General features: G+C 30.3%; 3 protein-coding genes across 4 annotated transcripts in view; 2 read left to right on the forward strand and 1 right to left on the reverse strand.

Annotated features, from left to right (window-relative positions):
* Positions 1–15,463, forward strand: part of LOC145745513 (receptor-type tyrosine-protein phosphatase F-like) — a 30,044-nt gene extending 14,581 nt beyond the window's left edge. The window contains exons 5-39 of one of the 2 annotated variants that reach the window (XM_082563611.1): positions 2,007–2,117; positions 2,944–3,069; positions 3,237–3,406; positions 3,595–3,764; positions 3,990–4,105; positions 4,318–4,467; positions 4,701–4,853; positions 5,037–5,194; positions 5,330–5,483; positions 5,653–5,949; positions 6,181–6,374; positions 6,520–6,576; positions 7,049–7,166; positions 7,385–7,499; positions 7,756–7,886; positions 8,146–8,440; positions 8,547–8,753; positions 8,873–8,985; positions 9,115–9,256; positions 9,425–9,545; positions 9,684–9,845; positions 9,990–10,177; positions 10,403–10,518; positions 10,603–10,700; positions 10,869–11,041; positions 11,142–11,268; positions 11,488–11,607; positions 11,718–11,872; positions 12,069–12,192; positions 12,406–12,567; positions 12,740–12,918; positions 13,125–13,251; positions 13,390–13,500; positions 13,742–13,999; positions 14,167–15,463. In XM_082563611.1, coding sequence (XP_082419737.1) covers positions 2,007–2,117; positions 2,944–3,069; positions 3,237–3,406; positions 3,595–3,764; positions 3,990–4,105; positions 4,318–4,467; positions 4,701–4,853; positions 5,037–5,194; positions 5,330–5,483; positions 5,653–5,949; positions 6,181–6,374; positions 6,520–6,576; positions 7,049–7,166; positions 7,385–7,499; positions 7,756–7,886; positions 8,146–8,440; positions 8,547–8,753; positions 8,873–8,985; positions 9,115–9,256; positions 9,425–9,545; positions 9,684–9,845; positions 9,990–10,177; positions 10,403–10,518; positions 10,603–10,700; positions 10,869–11,041; positions 11,142–11,268; positions 11,488–11,607; positions 11,718–11,872; positions 12,069–12,192; positions 12,406–12,567; positions 12,740–12,918; positions 13,125–13,251; positions 13,390–13,500; positions 13,742–13,999; positions 14,167–14,286 — 5,318 coding nt within the window. In that variant the 3' untranslated portion in view covers positions 14,287–15,463. The remainder of the gene's footprint in view (positions 1–2,006; positions 2,118–2,943; positions 3,070–3,236; positions 3,407–3,594; positions 3,765–3,989; positions 4,106–4,317; positions 4,468–4,700; positions 4,854–5,036; positions 5,195–5,329; positions 5,484–5,652; positions 5,950–6,180; positions 6,375–6,519; positions 6,577–7,048; positions 7,167–7,384; positions 7,500–7,755; positions 7,887–8,145; positions 8,441–8,546; positions 8,754–8,872; positions 8,986–9,114; positions 9,257–9,424; positions 9,546–9,683; positions 9,846–9,989; positions 10,178–10,402; positions 10,519–10,602; positions 10,701–10,868; positions 11,042–11,141; positions 11,269–11,487; positions 11,608–11,717; positions 11,873–12,068; positions 12,193–12,405; positions 12,568–12,739; positions 12,919–13,124; positions 13,252–13,389; positions 13,501–13,741; positions 14,000–14,166) is intronic. The other variant, XM_082563612.1, reaches the window with a different exon arrangement.
* A 469-nt stretch (positions 15,464–15,932) lies between these two features.
* On the forward strand, positions 15,933–19,252 carry LOC145745443 (solute carrier family 2, facilitated glucose transporter member 5-like). The gene is made up of 6 exons (XM_082563522.1): positions 15,933–15,940; positions 16,916–17,072; positions 17,229–17,353; positions 17,511–18,199; positions 18,373–18,770; positions 18,840–19,252. Exons 2-6 carry the CDS (start codon positions 16,932–16,934, stop codon positions 18,993–18,995), a joined length of 1,509 nt encoding a protein of 502 aa, XP_082419648.1. The 5' UTR covers positions 15,933–15,940; positions 16,916–16,931; the 3' UTR covers positions 18,996–19,252.
* Positions 19,253–19,375: 123 nt separating this feature from the next.
* LOC145745062 (protein unc-93 homolog A-like) lies at positions 19,376–24,861 on the reverse strand. Its single transcript, XM_082563052.1, has 11 exons — positions 24,720–24,861; positions 24,361–24,510; positions 23,984–24,165; positions 22,982–23,139; positions 22,733–22,908; positions 21,909–22,189; positions 21,516–21,725; positions 21,111–21,193; positions 20,563–20,717; positions 19,603–19,770; positions 19,376–19,437 (listed from the first exon to the last, which is right to left on the reverse strand). The coding sequence occupies exons 1-11, from the start codon at positions 24,859–24,861 to the stop codon at positions 19,376–19,378; spliced, it is 1,767 nt and encodes a 588-aa protein (XP_082419178.1).
* Positions 24,862–25,784: the final 923 nt, after the last annotated feature.

Here is a 25,784-nt window from a genome sequence, read left to right on the forward strand (position 1 = left end):
ATGATCTCGTATCTTTTTAACAAGCGCCTTTACCATGCAGTTTCATGCAGTATATTTATATTTTTAACACTTGACAAAATTACCACACTAGTGCGGTTTTAAAAAGTAACACATCGTGACTAGCAAAAATGCAGGATAGGAAACCATATTCAAAAAAGAACAAATTTAACAAAAATTTGGACGATTTAATTATCTTACACCAAGATCTAAAGTGATGTTAATTTATTTATTTAAACAACATTTTAACTTGCAACCAAAAAGAGGATAATTTAAAAAACAAACATTTGTTGCCAGATATTTTAATTTTAAAAAATTTGTTCATAACTATTTGGCAATGGTCTTAACTTCTCGCAAATTTTCTAGCAACGATTTGTAATTGCTAATTTCCGTTAACTTGTAACGTTTTTAAGTGTCTCGTATTAGACACGTATCAACTTAGTCTTAACATTGAGTTTTATATACAAAGACACGTCATGGTAGAAGTCAGATTGATGGTAATGCATAAGCATATAATTGATTGGTCAATTTAAAAAGCTAAATAGTTATATATATAATTAAGGACTGGCCTCCCTTTTTTAACATTTATAAATAAAACTAATCAGATTTAAGACATTTATTTTCAATTTTTTTTATTAATTTTATTCACCAATAAAGCTGGCATTTACTAATGTAATTTAACCACACTACTAGACCATTTATTATGGGTCCTACGCATAGGTATGATCGTATTACTTCAATGTAGTTTCCATTACATGCTAATTGCTTATAATTTATTGTCCCCACGCAAAAAGGAAAATTTTTGCTCTAAAACTGCACGCGATTTTAATATTTTTGGACCTGATACTAAGATAAAACACTAATGGAAGTTAGCGTGGTTTTTACGCGTCATATTTTGGGTAAAAATACTTAAAATAGAAAGGTACACGGATCTTAGATTGTTTGAAATCATAACTTTTGTATCATTTAAAAATATTAACACACTATTTTTTTTAGTAAAATCAGCTTTTTTAAATTGTCTTTTTCTATTTTAACTTATTTTATTTTGAGCATATGTTGCATACAATTTTAACCCCCATTTAAATTATATGTCACTGAAAAGTGTGTCGCGACGTCTGCAAATTAGCTAAAGCGACACCAAGGGACTGTATGCGTAACACTAGCTATGGGAATAACCTTTAAATAGCACGGGCACTGTCTGATATCAATACAATATCTCGATGTGTGATATTTAAGGGGGAAGTGGGATCAAAGGGTTACTAAGACCGGGTTGATCTTTATTCAATAATGGGATGGTGATTCATGTAATTATGCGGTCAGTTAATAATACTTTGTCACATTATCGTTACTTTAGTTACTGGGGAAAGTAAAAACCGCTTATTAATTAAGGATATCGAAGGGTTTTAATTTATTAACTAGATTAAATATAGCTTTTTAAGTAGTTTTATTTAACTCTCAATTAATAGATATTTCTTTTTCTAATTTAACAAGCACAACATTTAGACTTTTTATATACACTATAATAGCTCGTTTTTTTAATACTTTTTACTTGGTTATAAATGTAATGTTGTAATGTACATTAAATATAAGCCGCTTTTTTTAAATTTTCCAATTTAATGTAATTTCTTCACTTACATAATTTTCTGACGAAAATGGAAATTTTTTTCTTTTGATGATTTGGCCTGTTTGCTTTTCGGGTGGATTTTAACCGTTGAACTGTTTGTAATTCAAGAATATAATAACCCTGGTCTTATATCAAGATATAAATAACACAGAGTATTGCACTTGGACGTTTTTCAAACAATAAAAATTACATTTTGCTTTATTTTAGGATTTAAAATAATTTTTAAATGATTTTAGCCTAAGGCTGTATGTAAAACTAAGAAGGAATGAAACGTAAACAATGTCTCCAAATTAAGCTTACTTTTACTAATATTAATATGATTACCACGTCTGTTCATAAACTAATTATGTCTATGTTTATAATTTATTATTTGTTTTATTTATAGGCTCTTTAACGATCCGAAAAAGTCAGGACTCTGACATGGGAAAATATCATTGCGCTGGTGAAAACGCTGAAGGAACTATTATCTCAAACGTAGCAAGTGTATATGTTAGAAGTAAGTGTATTTTTGGTATTTTTCTGAACATATTAACATATAGAATTATACACAATAGTTAAACATTACCATATATATCAACTTAGTATAGATAAATTATTATTCCCCTATTTTAAAATGGAAATTCATAGCCCGGCCTACTATAAGTAAGTACTCCATCTTTTAATGTCCAATCCCATTTCGTTATTCAGTTATAAATAATTTGTATTTGCAATTTACATTGAAGAATAATTAAATTAAAATTATTCTTTTTCAATTGTACTGAAAGGAATAAAATTATATTTAATTTTTTCCCGTTTAATTTTGTCTAGTCCAATTTTTTAAATGTTTTTGGTAGGAATTTTGTTTCTATGATTTATATTAACACGATATAAATCAGTTTCTGTCGTTTATGTTTTTAATAATAAATTTTATCACATTTTTTAAACTTTTTAAATAGAAATAAAATAAAATATTTCAAAAATTTTCTTATTAACATATAAACACATTTTACAAAACGCTTTCCAAATTTTACCATTACCGTTAACCTAATCCAATCGATTTCTGCCTAACAAATACTTCAATTAGGCCATTAGTGTAAAACCCGTGCTATTTCTTAATACTTAATGGTTTGTGGGAAATTTTAAAATACAAAAACATTTTTCCTATTTATCTTTTTTAGTATAAAAATTGCATTAGGGCCCAAATTAGTTATCAAATATTTATATAAACAATGTTTAAAATACAATTAGTGTTAATAGGTAAAATTACTGGTTATTTTTCTTTCCAAACTTACTAAATCCTATTTTTTAATTATTTTCTAAATATAAATTTTGATTTTTAAAAGCTCGTCGAGTTCCGCCAAGATTTTCGATCTCTCCTCACAAAAGTTACGAAGTTTTAAAGAATGACGATCTCAATATAACTTGTGTTGCGGTGGGTGCACCAATGCCCAATGTTAAATGGACAAAAAGTAAGCAAGAATATTCAAGCAACAACATAAATTAAAATACTTTTTTTTTTACCTAATTTTTTCTGTGTACTCTAACATGAAACGTAATGAAATGACCTAAAACGTGTAAAGTATTCTAACTTTTTATACATTTTAAATATACTTAAACATGTTTGTCTTCGTTTTAGTGACTACAAACGGTCCAATTGTTGTACTACCAAAGACTGGAGAGGTGGTAGGTAAACTTGTTCTTCAGTTGAAGAGTGTACAGGAGTCGGCAAGTTACACTTGTGTTGCTAAATCGGTGCTAGGGGAGCAATCTACCACAACTGAAGTCCGGGTCAAGGCTTTGCCTAAGGTATATTATTATGCATCTATTCTAAACAAAAATAGTTTCATAAAAATATAACACGGAAATAAACATAAAAATCTTTTGGGTTGTGACTCTATCACAAGTGGGGTTTTTTCAGTTGTAACTTTCTAACTGGGTTTTAATTACAAATTAAAAAATATATCTAAATAATAACCACTCTTTTTTTATATTAGCCTCCAGTTAATCTTGGTCAGATTGCTGAAACGACTTCAGCAACATCACTAACAATATCCTGGCAACCTCCAACCAATGAAGATGTGAATAGTTATACTGTGTATTATCGTATGCAGAGTAGAACTGGTTTGGCTGTGTATGATTCTTTGTCACATGTATCATCCAACACGTAAGCACAGATTTGTTTTTACAGAAATAGTTTAACTATAAGGAGTTTTAATGTCTACTAATAACTATGCAAAATATATACATACAACTATACATATAAGAATAATTTCAAAAAAAAAAAATAATTTTAAAATAATAAGGTGTAACATTTTGCAAATTTTTTAAGGGTAATTGACGTAATAGAATTTTTTTAGACCTTTTTATATGATTTAAAACATTTTTTTAGATTTACTATTTCTGGCTTAGACCCTTTTACTGAATATGAAGTTAGAGTTTCTGCTATAAACGATCTGGGTGAAGGAGAAAAGAGTCAACCAATATATCTAAGAACTGGGGAAGCAGGTAACAAAAAAAACTTATAAAAGCCATCATTTTTTGTAATTAAAAGCAAAATGTTATATGTAAAATTAACTTGGTATCATTGAAAAAAGTGTCCTTAAAAGAGGAACTTTATTATTGAAAAGGGGGGGCTTAATTTTAAAGCAAAAGCTACAACATATAATAAAAAAATTTAAATATGGGCAATTTACTAAAGCAGTTTCTTTTTTTTACAGCGCCTAGCACTGCACCACGAGGTATAAATGCCTATTTATATGGACCTGCTACTATTCTTGTCATGTGGAGCGAACCTCCACTTGAACCTAACGGAATAATAACCACATACAATGTTTATTATACAAGTACTCCTGTACTGCCTGTAGAAGGTAATTTAAACTTTATTTGGAATAGAATTCAAGCAAAATATATAATCTTATTAAAAAAAAACTAACTTTTCTTTTTAAAGAAAGTGCTATTTATTGTAATGAACTTTAAACTCGTATTAATGCATCATTCATAATTACTAAGTTTTCAATGCTTCAACAACATTGTATAACTTTACAAATTTAAGAAAGAATAATTATTTGACCTTTTTTTAAAAAAATGTTATTATTTCTAGAATGGGACTTGGAAGTTGTTGAAGGTAACACTCAACTTTCGTCGCTCCAGAATCTTCTAACTGAAGTCACTTACTCCATCCGAGTCTCAGCAACAAACTCTGTGGGTGAAGGTCCTTACTCGGATACTTACATGGTTAGGACTGTGCAAGGAGGTATGTAGAAACACTATATAACATGTAATATTGCTTTACTTATGTTACAGACAAATTGAACATAATTAACATATATTTTTCCATGTTTTTATACCTTTATCACAAGTCATTTTATCTTTTTTGTGTTTTTGGTCTTCTAAATTTTTATTAAAAAATATTTATTAAAAAAAATGTATTTTCTAGTTCCAACGCAGCCTCGCAATTTCCGCGGAATAGCGGAGTCCACAAAGAGCATCCGCCTTCGATGGGACTCCCCAGACCTTGGACGATCATCAAGCATGCCAATTCCGGATATTACAACCTACATTCTCTATTATAACTGCTCCACAAATATGTGCCCAGTAAGAAATTTAAAATCATTTTTAAACTTGTTAATATTTTTTGTACAATCATGTTGTAATCAATTTTAAATATTATTCTTTTAAAAAAATATTATTTATTATTGTATTATATTCTTAAATGATTTTTTTGTTTAGTCTGATACTCGTAGCGTAACAATTGAATCGAAAACTGATCATTTGCTAACTCAACTAATTCCTAACACACTTTACGACATCCGTTTGGTGGCGCAAAACAGCAACGGACTTGGTGCCCCGACGTCCATTATCTCAGTAAAAACTTTGGCAGATGGTAAGTCTTTATTTAAAAAAAGGAATATTTTTGACTGGCCTTTAATTTAATTTATTATAAGGATATTTGCATTCAATTTAAATGTTGTATAGACTGATAATGTTGGTGCTTGTATGCTTAAAATATGTCGTAACCACGTGCATGACTTTTCATTTCTGTCGTAAAACAGCTCCATCTGCACCGCCGCAAGATGTCGCTGCGGAGACGGGCGACGAGACCTCAATATCAGTGCGATGGCAAAGCCCTCCAATTGAAAGCCGAAACGGCATTCTCACCTACTTTAACGTGTACTATAGAGTACTGGGGACAAGTGATGTTAAAACTAAAAAAGTTAAAGCAACTCGCACGTCGACTTTGTTAAATGGCTTGAAACCGTATACTAACTACGAAGTTTGGGTTAGTGCGTCAACTGTGGTCGGCGAAGGCCCAAACAGCGAAGCTATTCAAATAACATCTGCAGAATCAAGTTTGTATTTAAACCAGTTTAATCTTAAACAACATATTATTTTGAATGACTCCTATTAAACGCTTGACTATTAAATATTGCCAAAAAAACGCTTGAATGTTAAATATTTTATTATACTGTAAAATATGCTTGATTGTAATACTGCATGGCCTATAGTAATGCATTTGAAAACATGCCAATGCATTTAAAATTTGCTCAAAGAACAAAACTTACTTTTGTTGTTTATTACAGCGCCTGGTTCGGCACCTCAAGTTGTTCAAGTCGTTGCTTTGAACTCGTCAGCAATCAAGGTAAAGTGGTTGCCATTACCTCCACATCACAACAACGGTGTGATAAGAGGTTATCAAGTTGCTTATGCCATCTCAGGAAAATCGGGACGAACTCAAATTAGAAGCACTTACAATGGGGCAGAAAAGAACGAAATGGTAAGAGTATACCTGTAGAACAATAAACTGTAGTTTAAATTAATGTATACGGTTTCTATATTTTGTTTAACTTAGATTTTTTGAAGTGTGTTGTAGTGGTAGTTTTTTTAAAATTGCTTTTATTCTTATGTATATGTGTATGTAGTGTCGACGACAGCAAAAATTAGGAAAATTAATAAGAAAGTGTTCGCAAAAACGCGTGGTAAGAGCAACACAAATTTAAACGAATGCAAAAGCACGTAATTTAACAGATTTTATTTAATCGATTTTGGGTTAAAAAAATTTTCTTGAGATTTGGGATTGTGATGCATTTTTTCATTTGGTTGTCACTAATTTTTAAAAATTTATATCAGATTCTTTAATGTTTTTCTTTGTGCTTCTGTTTTTTTATAATCTTATGTTCTACTAATTCTACTGAATCTTTACTTAATAGAAATTAAAATCTAACATTTTTAATTCGGTTTACATTTTCATTACAACAAAATAATGTTTAAATTTTATTTCGTAATAGCATGGTTTGAAAAAAAAATATTAATTATATTTTTAAATGGAATTTTTAAATTTTGTGTGATCATTTTTGGTGACCTTATTATATTTGTTACTATAAAGTTTACCTTAAATAATCAAAATTCCAGGGTAAGGTCAATATAGTTAACTTATATTTTGCTTTGCAGGAATATGTAATAACCAAACTGAAACCAAAGACTCAATATTCTATCTCAGTTTCTGCATTGACTGTAAAAGGTACCGGACCTTTTAGTGAAGTGGAATATGCTACCACTAAGGGACTAGGTAAGGAAATCAATATTTGTTTAAAACTATTCTACAACAAACATCATTGATAATAATTTTTATGTCATTGTTATCTTTAAGAATTAAATAGCTTGTGTTAAATAATATTTAGTTGTATATAACGTATAGTAAATAATATTTTCAACTACGATTTTTTGTTTTAATCATTAAAAAAATACTGTGTGTGTATTTTAAAATGTTTGTAATCTGAATTTTAGTTCCAACCCCGCCTTTGTTGTATGTTGTTCGATCGACCGAGGACAAAGCTGTCGTGAGTTGGAATCCATCGATTTCTCCAAATGGAAAAATTGTAAACTTTACACTAAAATACAGGTACGTAAAACAAATCTATTTTTACATCAAATCTTTTACCTCATCATATATCAATTTTTTTAAATAAAAACAGTATTATTTTTAAGCACAGTTTTGATATATTTGTTTTATTGAATGCTTTAATTTGTTTTATGCAAACAAAAATTGCTCTATTAACTTATACATAATCTAACTATATATTTTAGTTACAACTTTATTTTATTATTGAAACGCTGTATTTTCTTTAACCAAAATTTGTTTAACCTTTTTTCCATAGATGCGATGAGGATATCAGTAAATGTCCTTGGACGATTCGTAATCTTGATCGAACCGTGTTTCGTTATGTTCCTGATGACGTCACTCCTGGTTGGACTTACATGTTTTCTATTACAGCATCGAACTCAGAAGGTTAATAAATTTGTATTTGTTTCTTTTATATGTGTGTGTATTTTGTACGAGTAAAATATAAATTTTAGTTGTTTTTTTTTAAAACAAACTTTATGGTGGTTTTTAACAAACTTATAACCCTTTACTTTATTATTATTATTAGTATGCTGTTATAAAGAAGTTGTTATTATCAAACGATGCATTCTTTATTAAATATTACTGAAAAAACTTTGATAAGTTGTATAAGTCATTACAGCATTTAACACTTAATTAAATTTAGGTACAAGTCTACCCGACACAGCTCATCTATTTCTCTCTCCAACGAAACCCTCAGATGCTCCTCGCAACTTGAACGGAATCCCAGTCAACAAATCAATCAAGAAAGATGGGGCGACCTTTACTACTGGATACGCAATCAAACTAACTTGGTCGGAGCTCCCAAGGGCTGTGAGCAACGGACCGATCACAGGATATATGTTGTATTATAGGCAATCGGCATTGGAGGAGTCAGAATATATTCCAATCGCTACTGAAACGAATGAATACATGTTTGGCGATGTTCGTCTGGATGAAAAGTAGGTTTTGTTCCGCTTAAATTCATGTTTTTTTAAATGAATTGTAATTTTGAAAACCCAAAATACGTTTGTAAAATATTTCTTTACACATAATTGTATTTTTCAGGTTTGAATTCTTAGTATCAGCTATAAACGAAGCAGGAGAAGGACCCAAAAGTCCAGCATTTATTACCACCGTTTATTTACCTGAAGGCCCCTCGTATAATACAACTCTGTCACAGTTTAGTGCTTTTGAACTTTCATCTGACTCTGTATGGTTAGAATGGACGGAACCTGAAGGCACAAAAGACCTTCAGTACATAGTCACATATAGGTAAAACAATTATGAAATTATATATAGTTAAGCTACTGTTTTAGATACCCAAAGCTTGTAAGTATATAATAAACTTAAGCACATTTGTACTTATACCACATGACAATAATGTTTTTTAGATCTTCTGACACTGAGAAGCCCAAAACGAAAATCACCAAAGACACAAAAGCACGTGTCGAAGGCTTACTGTCAAACACGGTGTATAACTTTACAGTAGCAGTAAAAATAGAAGGCAAGTAATTTAAACATCTAGCTTAGTAAAGTTAATCAGATAGAACTAAGCGTGCAACATTGAATGTGTATAAGTAAATATATGTAAACATTACCTAATATTAAACTTAATGACTTTATATTTGTTCAGGTGTAAAGGCAGTGGCATTATGGTTGGTGGCTCGTACTTCACCACAACTTATGAGTGAATCTCCTACTATGGATAAAATATCAGACGATGGAAGTATAAAAATGATGTTTTATCGACCCACCAGTGTGATGTTAATTGAAAGGTAAAATACAGAAATTTTAAATTTCATAACTTAATTTTTTAAATTTGCAGTAAGACTTTTGACTAAATATTGACAATGTCATTTACAGTGTATTTTTTTAGTTTTATGTTTTTTAATAAGGTTAAATGTTTCAAATAGTTTACCAACTTGCTTTATTTTTACCTTTAGATATTCAGTTGTAGTTGTTCCAATAATAGAAGGTCAAGAAACCAAAAAACCCGACGAAATAAGTCAACTTGATCTCATGAACGCTTCAACAACTATGAGGAGAAGACGACGACGTAGACAGGTAATCACGTTATTAATGACGTCACTGGAAGAACAGGAAAACATAATGTTTAACAGGCATTTTATGCATAGAATTGTTATACAATTAAATTTAAAATTATTTTGTGATTTAATCTTATCATTTTTTTAAATGTTTTAGGCTCAATCAGAACAACCCTACATCACTGCCGAGTTTGAATCTATAAAAGTCGATCATTCATTCACGATAGGGGATGGTGTTAACTACGGTGGCTTTATTAACAGAAGATTAAATCAAGGTAGAAAATACAGAGTGTTCCTAAGAGCCCAACTTAAATCTCCGGTAAGTAATATATAAAAAGGTGAATATGTTTTTTTTATACACGTCTGTATATATTACAAGATATGTATTTATTAGATTAGAATATTTTAAAGAAACAAAATAATTTTTTTTAGAGATTTTATTAAATATTAATTTACTTTGCAGGCCTCATCTTATACCTCTAGCCCAATGTCTGAAGAATTTACAGTGAAAAGCCGTCGTTCAGTCGTCGATCCAACTCAAGGACCAGTTAACGTACCAGCTTCAAACACTGATCAACTTTGGATAATTGGCCCCATTGCCGCCTTTATTGTTATAATCGTTATTGTGTTAGTGATCATATGTCTAAGAAGGTAAGTACTTTTTTGTACTGTTTTTTACTAAATGTTAAATATGTATTAAATTTGAATTTAGTTAAAGTTTTAACATTTTTTAATTTTTTGTAATTTTTTTGTGCTTTTGGATATTAAATTTACAGTCCTAATAGGTAAGCAAGTTTAATTTAATCTTAAAATAATACAAGCTATTTTCTTATTAATGTATATATACATTTTTTTAAAACGATTTGTCATGTTTAGAAAACGCAGTAAAAAGGGCTCAAATGGTGGAGTAAAATACACCCCTCCTATCAAGCAAAGTAAAACGAACAGAATCGACCCAGTTGAAATGAGAAGACAAGCAGGCCAAACCCCAGGTAAAATACAAAATATTTAAGATGTTTTTCTTGTGAAAATTACTTTTTTTTACTTTTTTTAATTTTTATTATTTTGATTGGTAGGTATGATAAATCATCCACCAATCGCCGTCAAGGATTTTGCAAGTCACGTGGAAAGATTACGAGCCAATGACAACCTTAAGTTTTCACAAGAATATGAGGTCAGTAAATTGTTTAAAATTAGCGTTAATGTCATTTTTTGACTTCAATATTGTACAAATAAATTAGAAGCTTTAAAACTGTATGCCATTTAATTTAAAATCTGCAATGGTAAAAACTTCTTTCTCAAAAAAACTTCTTTCTTATTCTTTAATAAATGTTTATTTTAGTCAATCGATCCTGGTCAAAAATTCATGTGGGAGCATTCAGTATTAGAGGTTAACAAACCAAAGAACAGATATGCAAATGTGCTTGCTTACGATCATTCAAGATTAACTTTATCACCGATAGATGGCGTACCAGGGTCAGATTATATTAACGCAAACTACATCAGCGGGTTCAGGTTAGCAAAAGATTTAACATACTATACTAGTTATTCACTTGAAAATTGTAACCAACGTTTAGGTATAAGTTTATTAACAACACATTTGTGAATATTTCAGAAAACAGAATGCTTATATTGCTACTCAAGGGCCAATGCGTGAAACGATCACTGATTTTTGGAGAATGATTTGGGAGCAGAAGTGTTCCGTCGTTGTCATGATGACAAAGTGTGAAGAACGCTGCAAAGTAAGTTTAACATTTAATAATAATTGGTATTAGTTCCATGTTAATGAAAGTTAGAAGTTGTTATATACTAACAAGAAAGTAATATCTAACAATACCAGTTTGCTTAAAAGTTTTAAATGTTGTATTGAGGAAATTTCTAGTTAAATATAAGCTTTTTTTTATTTTAAAAATTTTAATAACCAACATTTTAAACTAATTTAATACTTTTTATTAATTTAGCCAAAATGTGAGAAGTACTGGCCTTCCCAAGGATCTGATACATACGGGATTATGCAAGTTACCTTACACGATGAAGTAGAACTTGCAACATACTGTTATCGAACTCTAAGTCTTACAAAGGTAATGGAAACATAATTTCAACTAATCTATTTACTTATAAAATATTAAGACAGCATTTAGTAATAAGGCTTGCAATTTTATATGCTTATTTATAAACATTGTTTTTTTAGAACGGTTTAAGCGAACGAAGAGAGATCAAACACTTTCAGTTTACAGCTTGGCCCGACCACGGAGTTCCAGAACACCCGACACCTGTTCTCAACTTTATGAGAAGAGTTAAAACTTATCATCAACCTGAGGGTGGACCAATTGCTGTACATTGCAGGTTTGTAAATTTTATACAAATTGTATACAAATTTTACTTTGAAGACCATAGATATTTAACTTCTGGTAATTAATTAAGGATATATGCTGTTAACTTGTAATTTTAGTTTGTTATAAGTAGGTTTCACTATCACTAAATTTTGTAACGTAAGTAAAGACACTTTACTTTTCTAAAATAAAACTCTATTTTATTATAGTGCTGGAGTAGGTCGTGCTGGTTGTTTTATTTGCATTGATTCAATGTTGGATCGAATCAAGCATGAGAACAGTGTGGATATATACGGACAAGTTACTTGTATGAGGGCTGAACGAAACTACATGGTAAGTTAATAAACGTAAAACAAGTTATTAATAAAAATTACATCGCCCTGTATGTAACTTTCACAGTTTATTTTTATTGTATGTAAATAGGCACTCACTTAAAAACAATTCTGTCTAAAGAAAACCCTTTAAAAAACAATTTTGTTTCAAGAAAACCTCACACTAAATTGTATTTTGGTAATCATAGTATACTAACTAAACATTTTATTTTAGGTACAAACTGAAGATCAATATATTTTTATCCACGATGCTTTACTTGAAGCGATAAGTTGTGGAAACACCGAACTTCCAGCAAGAAATTTGTTTAATCATCTTCACAAACTTACAACCACTGATGGTGAATCCCCTGTAACAGGAATGGAACTTGAATTTAAGGTAAGGATAATTATCTGTTTGTTTTTTAAAAAGTTATAATATAACATGCATTTCATTTTAAAAGTTAGAATTATGCATGCTTACAAATCTATTTTTTAAACTTGGTATTTTTTGATTTCAATCTTAAAAATTTTTTGGAACTCTTTTTAATTATTTTTTAAAATATTTGTAGCGACTTGCTAGCCACAAAGCATCAGCATCTCGATTTATAAGCGCAAACCTTCCATGCAACAAATTTAAGAACAGACTTGTAAATATCTTACCGTACGAGGGCACTAGAGCGTGCTTACAACCAATCAGAGGCGTTGAAGGTTCTGACTACATCAACGCAAGTTTTATTGATGGATATAGGTAAGTTAAACGACATCAACTAAATATTTAAATTAAAGTTTTTATTCAGTTTTAATAAAAGTAATGTTTTTATTTTAAACATTGTTTCGATTGTAACCCTATACAAACGAAAGGCGACTAAATGTGACTTAATAGCACATGGTAAAACACACTCCGTCGGCAAAGGTTACATGAGTTTTAATATTTGGCTTTTTGTTATATTTTAGACAAAAACAAGCCTATATAGCAACCCAAGGCCCACTCCCCGAGACCACTGATGATTTCTGGCGAATGTTGTGGGAACATAATTCCAGTATTGTCGTGATGTTGACTAATTTAAGAGAAAACGGACGGGTAAGAAAAATAACAATTTAATAAAAACAATGTAGTAAAATTTTTGATTTGTCTTATGTAAAACTCTTTATGCATAGTCAATCTACTGTTTCTACCTGTTAAGTTTGTTTGGTTTAATAAAATTTTATTTAATTTCAGGACAAGTGTCATCGATATTGGCCAGCTGAACGATCAGCAAGATATCAATACTTCGTCGTTGATCCGATGTCCGAATATAAAATGCCGCAATATATTTTAAGAGAATTTAAGGTAAATTATATATGATTGTATTTAAATATCAATATTGAAACATTGTTAGATTTATAAGTGTATTAAAAACAAAATCTATAAAAGTATTTGGACAACATGCTGTTTAGATCAAGAGATTGCATAAATTCAGCATTGGCATTATTAACAGCACTGGTGCCTTTAAATTAAAACTTTACAATTAAGGCAAAATTAAATCAAAAAAATTTTTAAATGATTTAGTTAATAAAATTTTATGTTACAGGTTACGGATGCTAGAGATGGCCAATCACGTACAGTTCGACAATTCCAATTCACAGATTGGCCTGAACAAGCGGTCCCCAAATCGGGTGAAGGATTTATCGATTTTATTGGACAAGTTCACAAGACTAAAGATCAGTTTGGTCAAGAAGGGCCGATCACTATACACTGTAGTGCTGGAGTAGGAAGAACTGGTGTGTTTATAACACTGAGTATTGCCTTAGAGCGAATGAGATATGAAAGTCTGGTCGATATGTTTCAGGTAAATATATATTAACAAGATTTCAAACTTTAGTGTTTTTTTTAAATATGATCAAGCACAAATAAATATTTTATGTATTTTTATGTATAGCAATATTGAAAAAAAAAACATTTAAAATTTTTTTTATGTTTACAAATTTTTTTAACTTTTTTATTTTAATATTACAGACTGTTAAAACATTAAGAACACAAAGACCGGCTATGGTTCAAACAGAAGACCAATATCAATTTTGCTACCGAGCTGCTCTTGAATATTTGGGTTCATTTGATCATTACTCGACACCTTGAAACGAATAACATCACTTTTAAACATGTAATATTAGTTTTGTTTTTAATACCAAGAAGGTCTTTGGCTCGAAACCAGCGAGGGGACAAAACTATTTTTATTTTTTTTATTAATATTTTATTTTATGAACTGTTTTATTGCGATTTCACCTTTTATTATCCGATACAAAAACTTGTTGATTTTCACAACTTTCAATGAACCCGGCGTTCGTTGGAAAAAGGGGTTTTCCCTATTGTGTAATGACATCATCAACTTTACTGTGTAATAATCTTTTTGCTATTGTTGTCTTACCTATTATGTTATTTAAAAATTAAGTCAATGGCTTTTCAAGTCAGTGGCTAACATCAAAATAAAATGCTTGGCTGTATAATTATGCTATAGGGAATTTTAGCGGGTCTTATTTTTCCTATTTTAATTATTTTATTTATGCCAATTTTAATATGTGCTAATGCTTAAGCAAATTTAATTAAAATACTTAATGTAGATTATACAATAAGTAATAAAAATGAAATTGCTTACCTTTGATTTTATCCTGACATATTTGTTTTAAAGCAAAAACTTTTCGTAATAAGAATTTTTAGTATTGCTATCTTAACACTGTTGAACTTCTCTGGCAATTATTTTTAATTAAACTTAAAAACTTTGTCGGATTTTTAATTGGTCGCCTTCTTGTTCAACTTTCCCTCCCTCGTGCTTTAACGTTGCCATAAATATGTCTCTTGTGATGTCACACCACGTGACTTGAAGTCCGATAAGGTCGTAAATAAAACGTTTTTTTTGTCTGGGTAAATTTTTTACAACCATAACCCACAATGTTTATTGGCACATGTGTGTATTAACAGCTTATTTAAACTGTTATAAATCAATTGCTTGTCAATATCATATGTAGGCAAAAATCCTTTACATTTGTATAAAAACATCACCAATGACGAATACTTGTTTATGATTTTATTTACTATAGAAATAATTCACTAGATTTCATCATTTTATAGTTTTAATACTCATTTTGTATTTCTGACAAGCCAGTAAAATGGCATTAAATTTTATAATGAAATTATTATTAATAGCCGACTATGTCTTATGGCAAATTAAATTATTTTCCACCATGCTTTACTAGTTATTTCGCCACCTAATCTGAATATCGTATATTGTCATTAAATTTTATAATGTTTACCTTTTTATATGAGGTTTTTTATTAGGACTGTGTTGGGATCTAACCACTTGCATTTCGTGTGTTTAGTTAGTTTGTCGTCTTTTCCTCGTATACAAAAAAATATAACAAGCAAGGCGATACCACGTGACTATGACGTTGACTTAAAAATAAAAAACACACTACACACAACAACTTGTTATTCTACTTTGGTCGTTGGACTAGTCAATAGAATAGACAGTTAGAAAACGGTGTTGGGTTAACTATTTAACTAATACGTTTATTAAGCTTATCTGAGAAAAAGCTAGCTTAAAGTAAGTCATGTTCTAATCGTTCGTTGAGTAATGTATTGTTGTCAAATGCAGAAAAAATTGTGACACCGTTTTTTTCGATTAGTAATACTATATAACTAGCTAGGAAGTTATTCATGGTCTGAATTGTTTACGATTAATATTTATGTTTGTAACAGATGTACTAGCATGCCATTAATATGTATATTACATAAGGTAAGTACAAGGTAATTAGAAAAAAGCTTTTAGCATATCGAGAAAAGGTAATTAGAGTTTGCAACGTTTAAAATACTTGAACTAATTATGGCATATTTTTCTAGTGGAAATATAGCGTGTTAATTTTTTTGGTTTAGCAAATGAGTTGCTTTTTGGCTAAACGTTATCTGCAGAAAGTGCAAATTCAAAGGTTTTTGACGTGACTGTTTTGAAAACGTTTTTGTTGGAAATAACGTATTTTTCAGTCATTAACAGCTGTTTTGCGTGTTAATGTTTTTGGTAAAGCTATTTTGTCAGTATCTATTTTAAAATATACATAACATAGCGTGTTACAAAACACCTTTATTGCGTTTACACCTAAAAGTTAAACGTTAGCAGCAGAAATTAGTAATAAAAATATGTATGCAGCTCTTAGTCATAGGCCAATGTCGAAATCCAGTAATATTTAACTAATCAATTCCGACAATTCATCAGGCCCTGTAATTGGTTGTAATTACCATCACGTAATAGTGTGAATTGTTTGCTTTAAATAAAATGTATTATGTTATTAACATATCAGCAGTAAACACACACAAGTGCCTACTTAACTATGTACTTACTTACGTTTTCGATGAGGTGGTAGAAAGGTTGCTTTGTCGTTGAATTTGTACGCCTGCTTGCAGTATTTTACTTGCTCAGCTTTTTTTAAAACGCGCTTTTGTGTTTACATACGTTTTGTGCATTATTCAGCTTGCGTAGTTAAGCATTATTTCCTTAGGATTTTACATACTTAGAGGTTGGTTGTAGTAAGGTTAGTTGGTTAAATAGAAGTGTTTTTCTTAAATGTTACAAACAACATTTAATGTGGTTTTGCAAAACAAGGTTAACTATACCCTAGAGATTAGTTTAAAGTGGAAAAATATTGTTTTAACTAGTAAATATTAAATATTAACTAATTTCTTGTGTTAAATTTCAATATTTGTATTTTATTTTTAGATTTAATAGTTTAAAAATGGCAACTTCTAGCAATTCATATTGTTTGTTTATTATTTATGTGACCCAGATTGCTAACTTTTTGTTTCTCTCGGTCAGTTTAACTTCTATGAACCCGGCAGCTCCAGCGATCAAAATATTTATAAATGAATCATATTTTGTAAGACATATTACTTAGAATATTTAAACGTTCGCTTATATTATGTATAGGTATATAGTTTCCTTTTAGTTTTGTTTAACGTTAGTGTAATATTACAATAGGGGTGCTAGTATGTAAAACTTCCTATTAATGAACTAGCTTTATTTTATTTTACAGGTACGAAATGATGAATTTATTAGCAATGATATGTCAATGGTGATTATAACACTTGCCCAATCCATGATCTTAGTTGGGTCTATGCTTGGGTCAATGATAGCTAGATTTGTCATTATTTGCTTAAGGTAAAAACTTACTTTTTTAAAATATAGTTTTTCGTATTTCGAACATATAAAACTTTAAAAGTACACATTAAAAATACCACGTAATTTCGGCGTGGTATTAAATTAGTAAATTTGCACGAGAAAAACGCTTTAAAATAGTTGTTTGTTTTTTTTTCAGTCGGCGTGGCGCTGTAGTTTTTACCCATTTACTAAACGTTATTGCATCTATATGCATGGGGCCAATAGCCATCTTCTTTAACTCATATGAAACTATAGTAGCCGGTCGTTTACTAAGCGGGATAGCAAGAGGTATTGGCTTCACCGCTGTGCCTTTACTAGTTGCTGAAACTGCGCCAAGAAGGTCCTTAGGTCGCTATGTTAGTATCTCAGGTTGGATTGTAATGCTAGGTTATGCGATTGGCAACAGCCTAGGACATAGATCTGTACTTGGTAACGTTGAATACTGGCCTTTACTACTTTGTGTTCCCGGTATTTTCTCAATCATGTATTTGTTTTGCTCAATTTGGTTTCCTCAAACGCCAACTTGGTTGTTGAGTAAATCTAAGAACAATAACAACAACAACAAAGAAGCGTTTAAGTTACTCAGACGACTTCGGAACGGAACCGATGTAGAGATCCAGACTGAATTGGACGAGATATGCGAAGAAATAAACATTGACCGCAATTTAAAAAAGACCGGGGTTAAAGAAATGCTCCGAAAACCCAAATACAGATTTCAGTTGATGTTAACTGTTCTAATCGTGTGCAGTCTTCAAACAACTGGAATCTCAGCGGTTGCTATGTATTCAGATGAACTCTTTCATGCCGCTGGTGTTGGGGGCGATTATGCTACATATGCTTCCATAGGTTAGTTTATAAAGTTTTCTAGCTTTTTAATTTATTCAGTATACATTAGGTTAATATCAATGATAAATCAATTAAAACAACAGTTTGGTTTACCTTTTAATATTACATATTTGTTAAAAAATTGTTAAATTTATATTTGATTTTTGAAGTTATGCAAATTTCTTTAAATTTAGGGATGTACATTGCTACCGCAGTTGTCTGCTTTCTTATCAACAAAGCCTGGAAAAGAATCAGTTTAAAATATTTGCACATCGGTGGTTTATTCCTTAGCGCTACATCCTTAACTCTTTTAATAACATTTGCATCGTTTCAACACTTAAGCCCTACTCTACCCTATTGCAGTGTAGTAGTAATGATCTTATATACTATAGGCGTTGGGGCTGGGGTAGGGTTATCTTTTGTGGCACTACCTTCTGAGCTAAACACGCACACAATACGTCCTGTAGCTCTGTCTGTTGCTTTTTCGTTATATTGGTTTACTGCAGCTATGCAAAGCATTATTGTTCCGTTTTCTATGAACATGTTTGGAGAAGTCGCTTACATTCCTTTTGTTGTTTTAACACTATTACAGGTACGAATATTTTAAATAAAATTCGTAAGTAATTTTTTAATTTTTTTTTTAATTTCTATATTTTTTTAGGCCGGACTTTTTATTCTTAAAATTCCAAACACAAAAGGAAAGAATGTACAAGATATCCAAGACCATCTTGAACGAAAAAGAAGAAAATCTAACCAGAAATTAATCGTCGTTGAATCTTTTTCAGAAACCGACAACGACAAACGATTTTTAGAATAAAATGTGTTTTTTAAGGGTTTTCTTTTTAATATTCTTTTTAGTAATTTTTCAGGAAGTTAAATTTTTTATCTAGATTTTTATTTAGATGTTACTTTTTATTATTTATTTTTATAAAATTTATAAATCCATTTTAGTTTTTTTTTTAACTTTAACACTATATAAAAACCTAGCTAATGAGACTTATACATAATAGAAGTTTTTTTTTATTTTCCATCTACTTCATATAAAAACAAATACAGTTGTAAAGTTTATTAGCAAATAAAACAGCACAAGTTAAATAGTTTACTTTTGTACTTGATATTTTACATTTAAACTCTGCAGAAATATTTATAGGTTCAAACTATACAAACACTTTTAATATTTTTAAGCTTAAACATACTTTATACATTTGATTCAGTCAGTTCCTTCGCTCCAAGTCCATCGAATTTAAATTCAGCAATCACTAAAACAAATATAGTCTGTAAAGTCTACGTTAATAGTTAAGTTAGGGCATCAATATTAATGTATTTGTTAAATTTATCTTCAAAAAGAAGATTGAAAATCTTAAATATTGAATGGAATCTGCTAATATAAAAAAAATTTAATAATGGCAATCAATGTTACTTACTATGAGTTATAAAACCTAACAGCAAAGTTCCATACATGACATAAAGTTTGTATTCTACACACAAGGCTGTACTCCACGAGAACTGAATAAGACAACCAACTGATGTCCAAAAGGTCCAGCATGTAAAAGTCTTTTTGATATCGTTTGGGAACACAGTTGTAGAAAAAACTAAAAAAGTAAATTTTGTTAAGGTGCTTTAAATAAACAATGGATGAATTTGTGGGTAAATAACTATGTCAGAAAAAAAATTGTATTTTTTGACAACTACAGATATTTTATTAGACTTTGTAATTCTGTATTGTGTTTGACTTAGTTATACGCTTTAACATTATGTTAAAACAATCCTTGCATAACATTTCCTATATTGGTGTTTGCACTTAAGTATTGTTTGCAAAACCAATATTGGTTTTGCGATATTATAATAGGGGATCGCCTAACTAAATAGATGTAAGGAGTGTTTCAATGTCTACGGTCAAATTTGAGGTCTGCAAATTTTTGTTTGCTTTTGTACAAAGTTGCGTAAAATACGTAGCTTGGTTTGCTTAGTTTTTGTTCTTTTTATTTTTTTTAGTAAATTTTTTTAACATAAATGCAATAAAAGCTAATATTTTTTCAACTCAGTTTCGAGTTGCCTTTAGCAGTTTGGGATTTTATATCGATTAAAATTGGCCGATAATTATGCTGCCAATTAAGCGCTGACTCAGCTGGAGTTCATACCGTTTATAGCGTCTTATTTAAGGGCGTTACAGCATGAAAGTAGTAGGGATTGAACCCACGACATGTGTGTTGTGGCAAGTGTTTTTTCCATTACACCACGCTGCCGGTCATTGTGTTATTAAATTCAAATTTTTATACTTATACTGTATATAACGACATCACAACATAGAGTTTAAATTATTGGTAAACCAACTAGAATTCACATCTGTTGACTCTTTAATTTTAAGACAATCTTATGCTTACTTGATGCCATGACTTGCCATATCCCATCAACCAGACCGAACATAAACATAAGAGCAAACGCGACCCATTCACTCGAATCCTCGCTAGGAATCCAACCAAGGCAAAACGTAAACGCTGCACAGTTTAACACAAGTCCAATGCAAGATACGATTTTCCTGCAAGACACCAAGATATAAGATATGCTCATAAATTTATAGTGTAACCAAGTGTTTTGCAAGGTCGACTATCACATTCTTTATACCATCAACATCAGTTTATCAATGTTGGCATGCAGTTTGCATATATAATACCTTTAACGCCAAACCCAAAAGCAATTTCCCCTTAATTTATACCTTTAACATTAATAAAGGATCATTTTTTTGTTTATTGTTAACATGGACTTAATTTAGTAAATGTACAACGTAAAAAATCAATAAAAACGGTAATTTGATTTAGCTAATCAGATATTCCAGATACAATTTTGCTAATGTTATTAAACATTGACATAATCTCGCATTGGTTAAAAATTAGAAATGTTAAAGCTTTCTACTGTCTACTAGCGGCACTACCTGCCCCAGCGAACACACATTTTCCCAACAAGGAAAGATGAAATGAAAGAACTCGTTCCATAGAACACCATAGCAAGTCCAACCTGTTGGCATGGTTAACAAATACAACAAGTTTACAAGTCTTAAATCTATAAATAATTTTGCAATGTTTAGCTGATAGTCAATAGTGTGAAAACTCAAAGAAAATTTAGAAGAATGAACCAAAACCTGAACAAACAAAAAAGTATATGTCTTGTGTTTTTTAGGTCAATAAATTTGATTGAATTTTTTGTTTCAAATCAAAATTTATTCAAAAAATGTTTGGGTTTTGATTTGTTTTGAGAATGTGCCCAAGACTTTCCATTGACTACCAGCTTTAAATTGCTTTTAGAAGTATCAAACTCTACTGCTAAGTAAATTACAAACCTCAGTAACTGAAAACACACAAGCTACGTAAGCTCTTGTAATCTCAGATGCCACAAATGCCAAGTTAAGGCCTGTGTGTATCATGATTGGGATCATAATAATTTGGAATGGTTTCTTGAAGTGTTTAAGGTTCATCAAGATTTCATAACCAGCTTCAAGGATTTTTTCTTTCATTTGAGAAACTTGTTCTTCATCCTTACCAGTACTTGTCTGTTGTAAAACATATCACTATATAACATTATGCATTTTAAAAATAAGCATACTGTATTACCAAAAGTTCTGTTAACTAAAGATATTAGTTTATTGTGTATTAGGCAATATATCAACTAACAAATTGACATAAAGAATGGTTGAAATTTTTTTTGCATAAAAATTAAAATATATAAGTATTACTTCAGATATTGTATCTTCACTGTAATCTACATCATCGAATTCATCATCATAGATCGGGTTATTTTTGCCATCTTTGACACAATTGTTGTTCATGTCATCTTTGCCATCTTTGACACAGTTGTTGTTCATGTCATCTTTGCCATCTTTGACACAGTTGTTGTTCATGTCATCTTTGCCATCTTTGAAACTGTTGTTGTTCATGTCGTCTTTATAATCTTCAATATAGGCGATGTTTACTGTACCTGGCATTTTCTTTTCTTCGGTTTCAGGTTGTTCTACACCTTAATATAAATAAAACCATAAATAGAGATTACAACTAAATATTTTTAGAAAATGTCTAAGTTTTGCTATAGGTACATTGCATAACTAATAAATAATAAAGGTCAAAGATTGCCCAAGTATATTATGTATTACTTTTTGGCAAATTTAAAGACATTTTGTTATAGTTATTATATTTTTAAATAACGGCATATAGAGCCCGCGTCATTTTTTAAACATGAACACTTTTGCTTGGCCAAAAGTTTAAAGAGAAAGGCGCCGCATTCCAAAACGTTTATGCCATCTTTCGTAAGCAAGACAGTAGAAAGCCTACTTTGTATGTTTAAGTCTTATTTAAACAGCTTATAAACTGCAAATTATGTGTGTTGTAAGACAACGGTTTATTTTAGCTATAAAAAAGCAACCAAGACTTTGCATTGCAATTACTGGTCATGGAAAATGTTTAAGGTACAGTTGTTTATTGTGTAATGTTAGAATTATGGAATGGAAGAATTTTTTTGGTTGTTAGTTAATGTTCTATAACGATCCATTTAACTATAACTTACCATCAATGTCAACAATGAAGCAGTGCATTACGAAACCCACAACATGCATTATAAGAAAAACCGACATCATAAGATAGAATGTGATTTGGTTAGGAAGGGCATATTGGCCAGCATCAGCTCTTGATATGTTCGGGTCTTGGCAATCTTTGGCACCACATACTTCGCTGATGGAAAAACTAAAAAGAATATTTATTAACAAGTTTAGATATTTTTTAGAGTATTTTAGAAATAAACCTAAATGTAGCTTACGTATAGTTAGCCTGATGAACAGAAGTTGTATCACAATACACACAAGGTAAAGGTGAAACGTCTTGCTCGCCCGAATAACCCGATGACGTCACGGGGTCAGAGGGGTCGCCACCTCCAGATAACACAAACACCAAGTAAGTTATCATGTTACCAAATATCTGCGTACAATAAAGTTGTTTTATTAAATAAAGTTGTAAAGTAAGAGTTTAGTAAATGGCACTGTATCCTGATTAAACCAGTTTGAGCTGATAAGTAAACCTAACTAGAATATTTTCTATGTTTAAAAACAGATTTTACAGTGATTAAATGAATAAAAAAATCCGGTAGAAACTGGATTAAAAGTATATTTAAAATCCAGTTTGTGGGTTGTAAATATCTAGAAAATGTCGTAAAAATTAATGATAAGGAAAAGGTGACCCAGGGTCAATGGTGTTTTTTAGTAAAAATCAAATATCGTAAACTCTTTAAGCAAATATTCGAACCTGTTATAGCATAGTTAAATCAAATGAAATTTAACCCTTTAAAAACGACACCGCAAACATTGTGGTCTTAATAAGCACAAGAAAATGTGTGTTGCCGTTATAGGGTTCACGTAACTTTTATTAAATTATATAGAAAAACCTTGAATGTTTGATAAATGTGTAATATCGTAAAAAGTTCTATATTTGAGTAATTCTTATTGGTCACTTACCAATAAAAAATTCTTTATTTAAGAGGTGTGTCAAATACAATTAAAATATTAAGAAAAATGGTGCAAGTGTTGCAAATATTGCAAATGCTACATTTAAAACAATATTGTATTTTTAAATGTATATTTTTTTAAAGTTTTTTAATTTTGTTTATAATAGTTTTTTATTTATTTTTTTTTGTTTTTAGCATACAAATCACAAACAATCTATTTAAACGTTGTGTTAAATTTAAATGTTTTTTATGCATGTAATAAAGTGCTTGTAGTAACTCTTATTTAATTATTTATTGTAACAGATTTTCGATAATTTTTACCTGACATGACATAAATCCAGCGAAGTAATATCCGTTTACTTTACCCCTGTAAGTGTCCAGTTCCTTGGACCCGTAATAGTCGAACACTCCAGCAAAATATGCAATATATTCGCCCGAACAAATCCAAAATAAACTCTTTCCAAACCCAGTTAAAATATTTGCTGGTACTAGCGTAAAATAAGCTGTAAAAATTAAGTAATAGAAAATAAAACTTAACAAGTATACACCATATTTCAAAATAAAATGGTTATTTTTTTAACACATTTAAAATACTTAATTAACTCAATAAAATAGGCTGTTTAAGACATTAATATTAATTTAAATCCTTTTCTAAGTTGCATATTAATTAATAATATCTTTTTTTTATATTTAAGAACATGGATAAAAATTGGCGACGGCAAATGCTGTGAAAGCGATATCAGCCACGAGAAGACATTTCTTCGTGTTCAGAAATTTTACGACAACTGGTACAACAAACAAGAAACAGAACAGCATTGATGCATATTGAGCCGACAATGAAGTAGCACCTGAACAAGATAATATGTTAAATGTAAGTTTTGTTAATCTTCCACTGTAGACCCTTTCTTGGCAGAAGTAATGTTATAAATATATTTTAAATATAAATGGTCTTTAACGTAAGACTGGAAAAATGCAATTATTTTTTTTTATTATCTAAGTATTCACTTGTATATAACTTAAACAAAAACACTTAAAATTTCGCAAAAAAACAACGTACCCAATCCAGCTTCCACATTCAAACTAGATTGCAAATTATTCAATGCATAGTGCGCAGAACTTTGCATTATAATTCCACCCAAAAACACGAAAAAATTTTTCCTGGCAACTCTTCGCCCATTTTCGATAACAGATCTTTCCATTTTTATATCAAGACTTTTGCTTGTTTGTGTTTAAAACGCAGTGTGTAGCAAGTCCAAACGACAACGCAATTTAAGTATTCTAATAACCACGTGATTAGAAATGTCGAAAACTAGATTGTACCGGTTTGTTTATATGCTTTACTGAAGCATTGTGGTTGAGTTTAATAATGTTTTATGGTAGGGGCGGGAACAAATTTGCACACTTTTAAATGGACTAGAAACTTTACTGTTTTAATGTTGTAAATGAAATTTTAGGTGAAATTGCGCGACCGCTAGTTGGTGCTGTCTGACAATATTTGTACAGGCGTATTATGAGTGATAATTTTTCTTTTTTTTTTTTTTTCGTATCACCTTAAGGGAATAGATTTTATATTTTTTATTGGGAAAGGGTGTGATGTTATGACGTGTTTTGAGCTATCCGTAAACACCGGGCTCAAGGGCGAATAGTGTGACGTTGTTGCGGCTCGAACCCGAAACCTTTCGGTTCGTAGTCCGACGCCATGACCGGTTCGCTACACTACCGAAATACGAGCCGAATTTTTTTTTGTTCTTGAATACTGGCCGAGTTTTCTGTTCGTGACTTTATTTTTGTAATATTTAAAGTTTTGTATTGGTAAAAATGATAATTAATTTTTCATACACGATGAAAAGCTTGTAAAATTAATTAACTTCTTGCGCCTTTGGGCTTCATAACCGGTGTTCGTTTATTTCCTAAATTATCTATAAAATATAAACATTATAAGTAAGGTGAAATACATTCTGCAAAAACGTGGATCTAATTTTTCAAAAAATTTAAATTTTAAATTATTTTTTCTAGGTTAAGGTTATGACTTTTGGTCATGGGAACAATAAAATGACAACAAACCACTATATATACAAAGCAGTCAACATAACAAACAACTTAACTTTAAAGGGTTAATTTG

This window comes from Corella eumyota, chromosome 3 (assembly GCF_963082875.1).
Source record: "Corella eumyota chromosome 3, kaCorEumy4.1, whole genome shotgun sequence".
Taxonomy (NCBI): Eukaryota; Metazoa; Chordata; class Ascidiacea; order Phlebobranchia; family Corellidae; genus Corella; species Corella eumyota.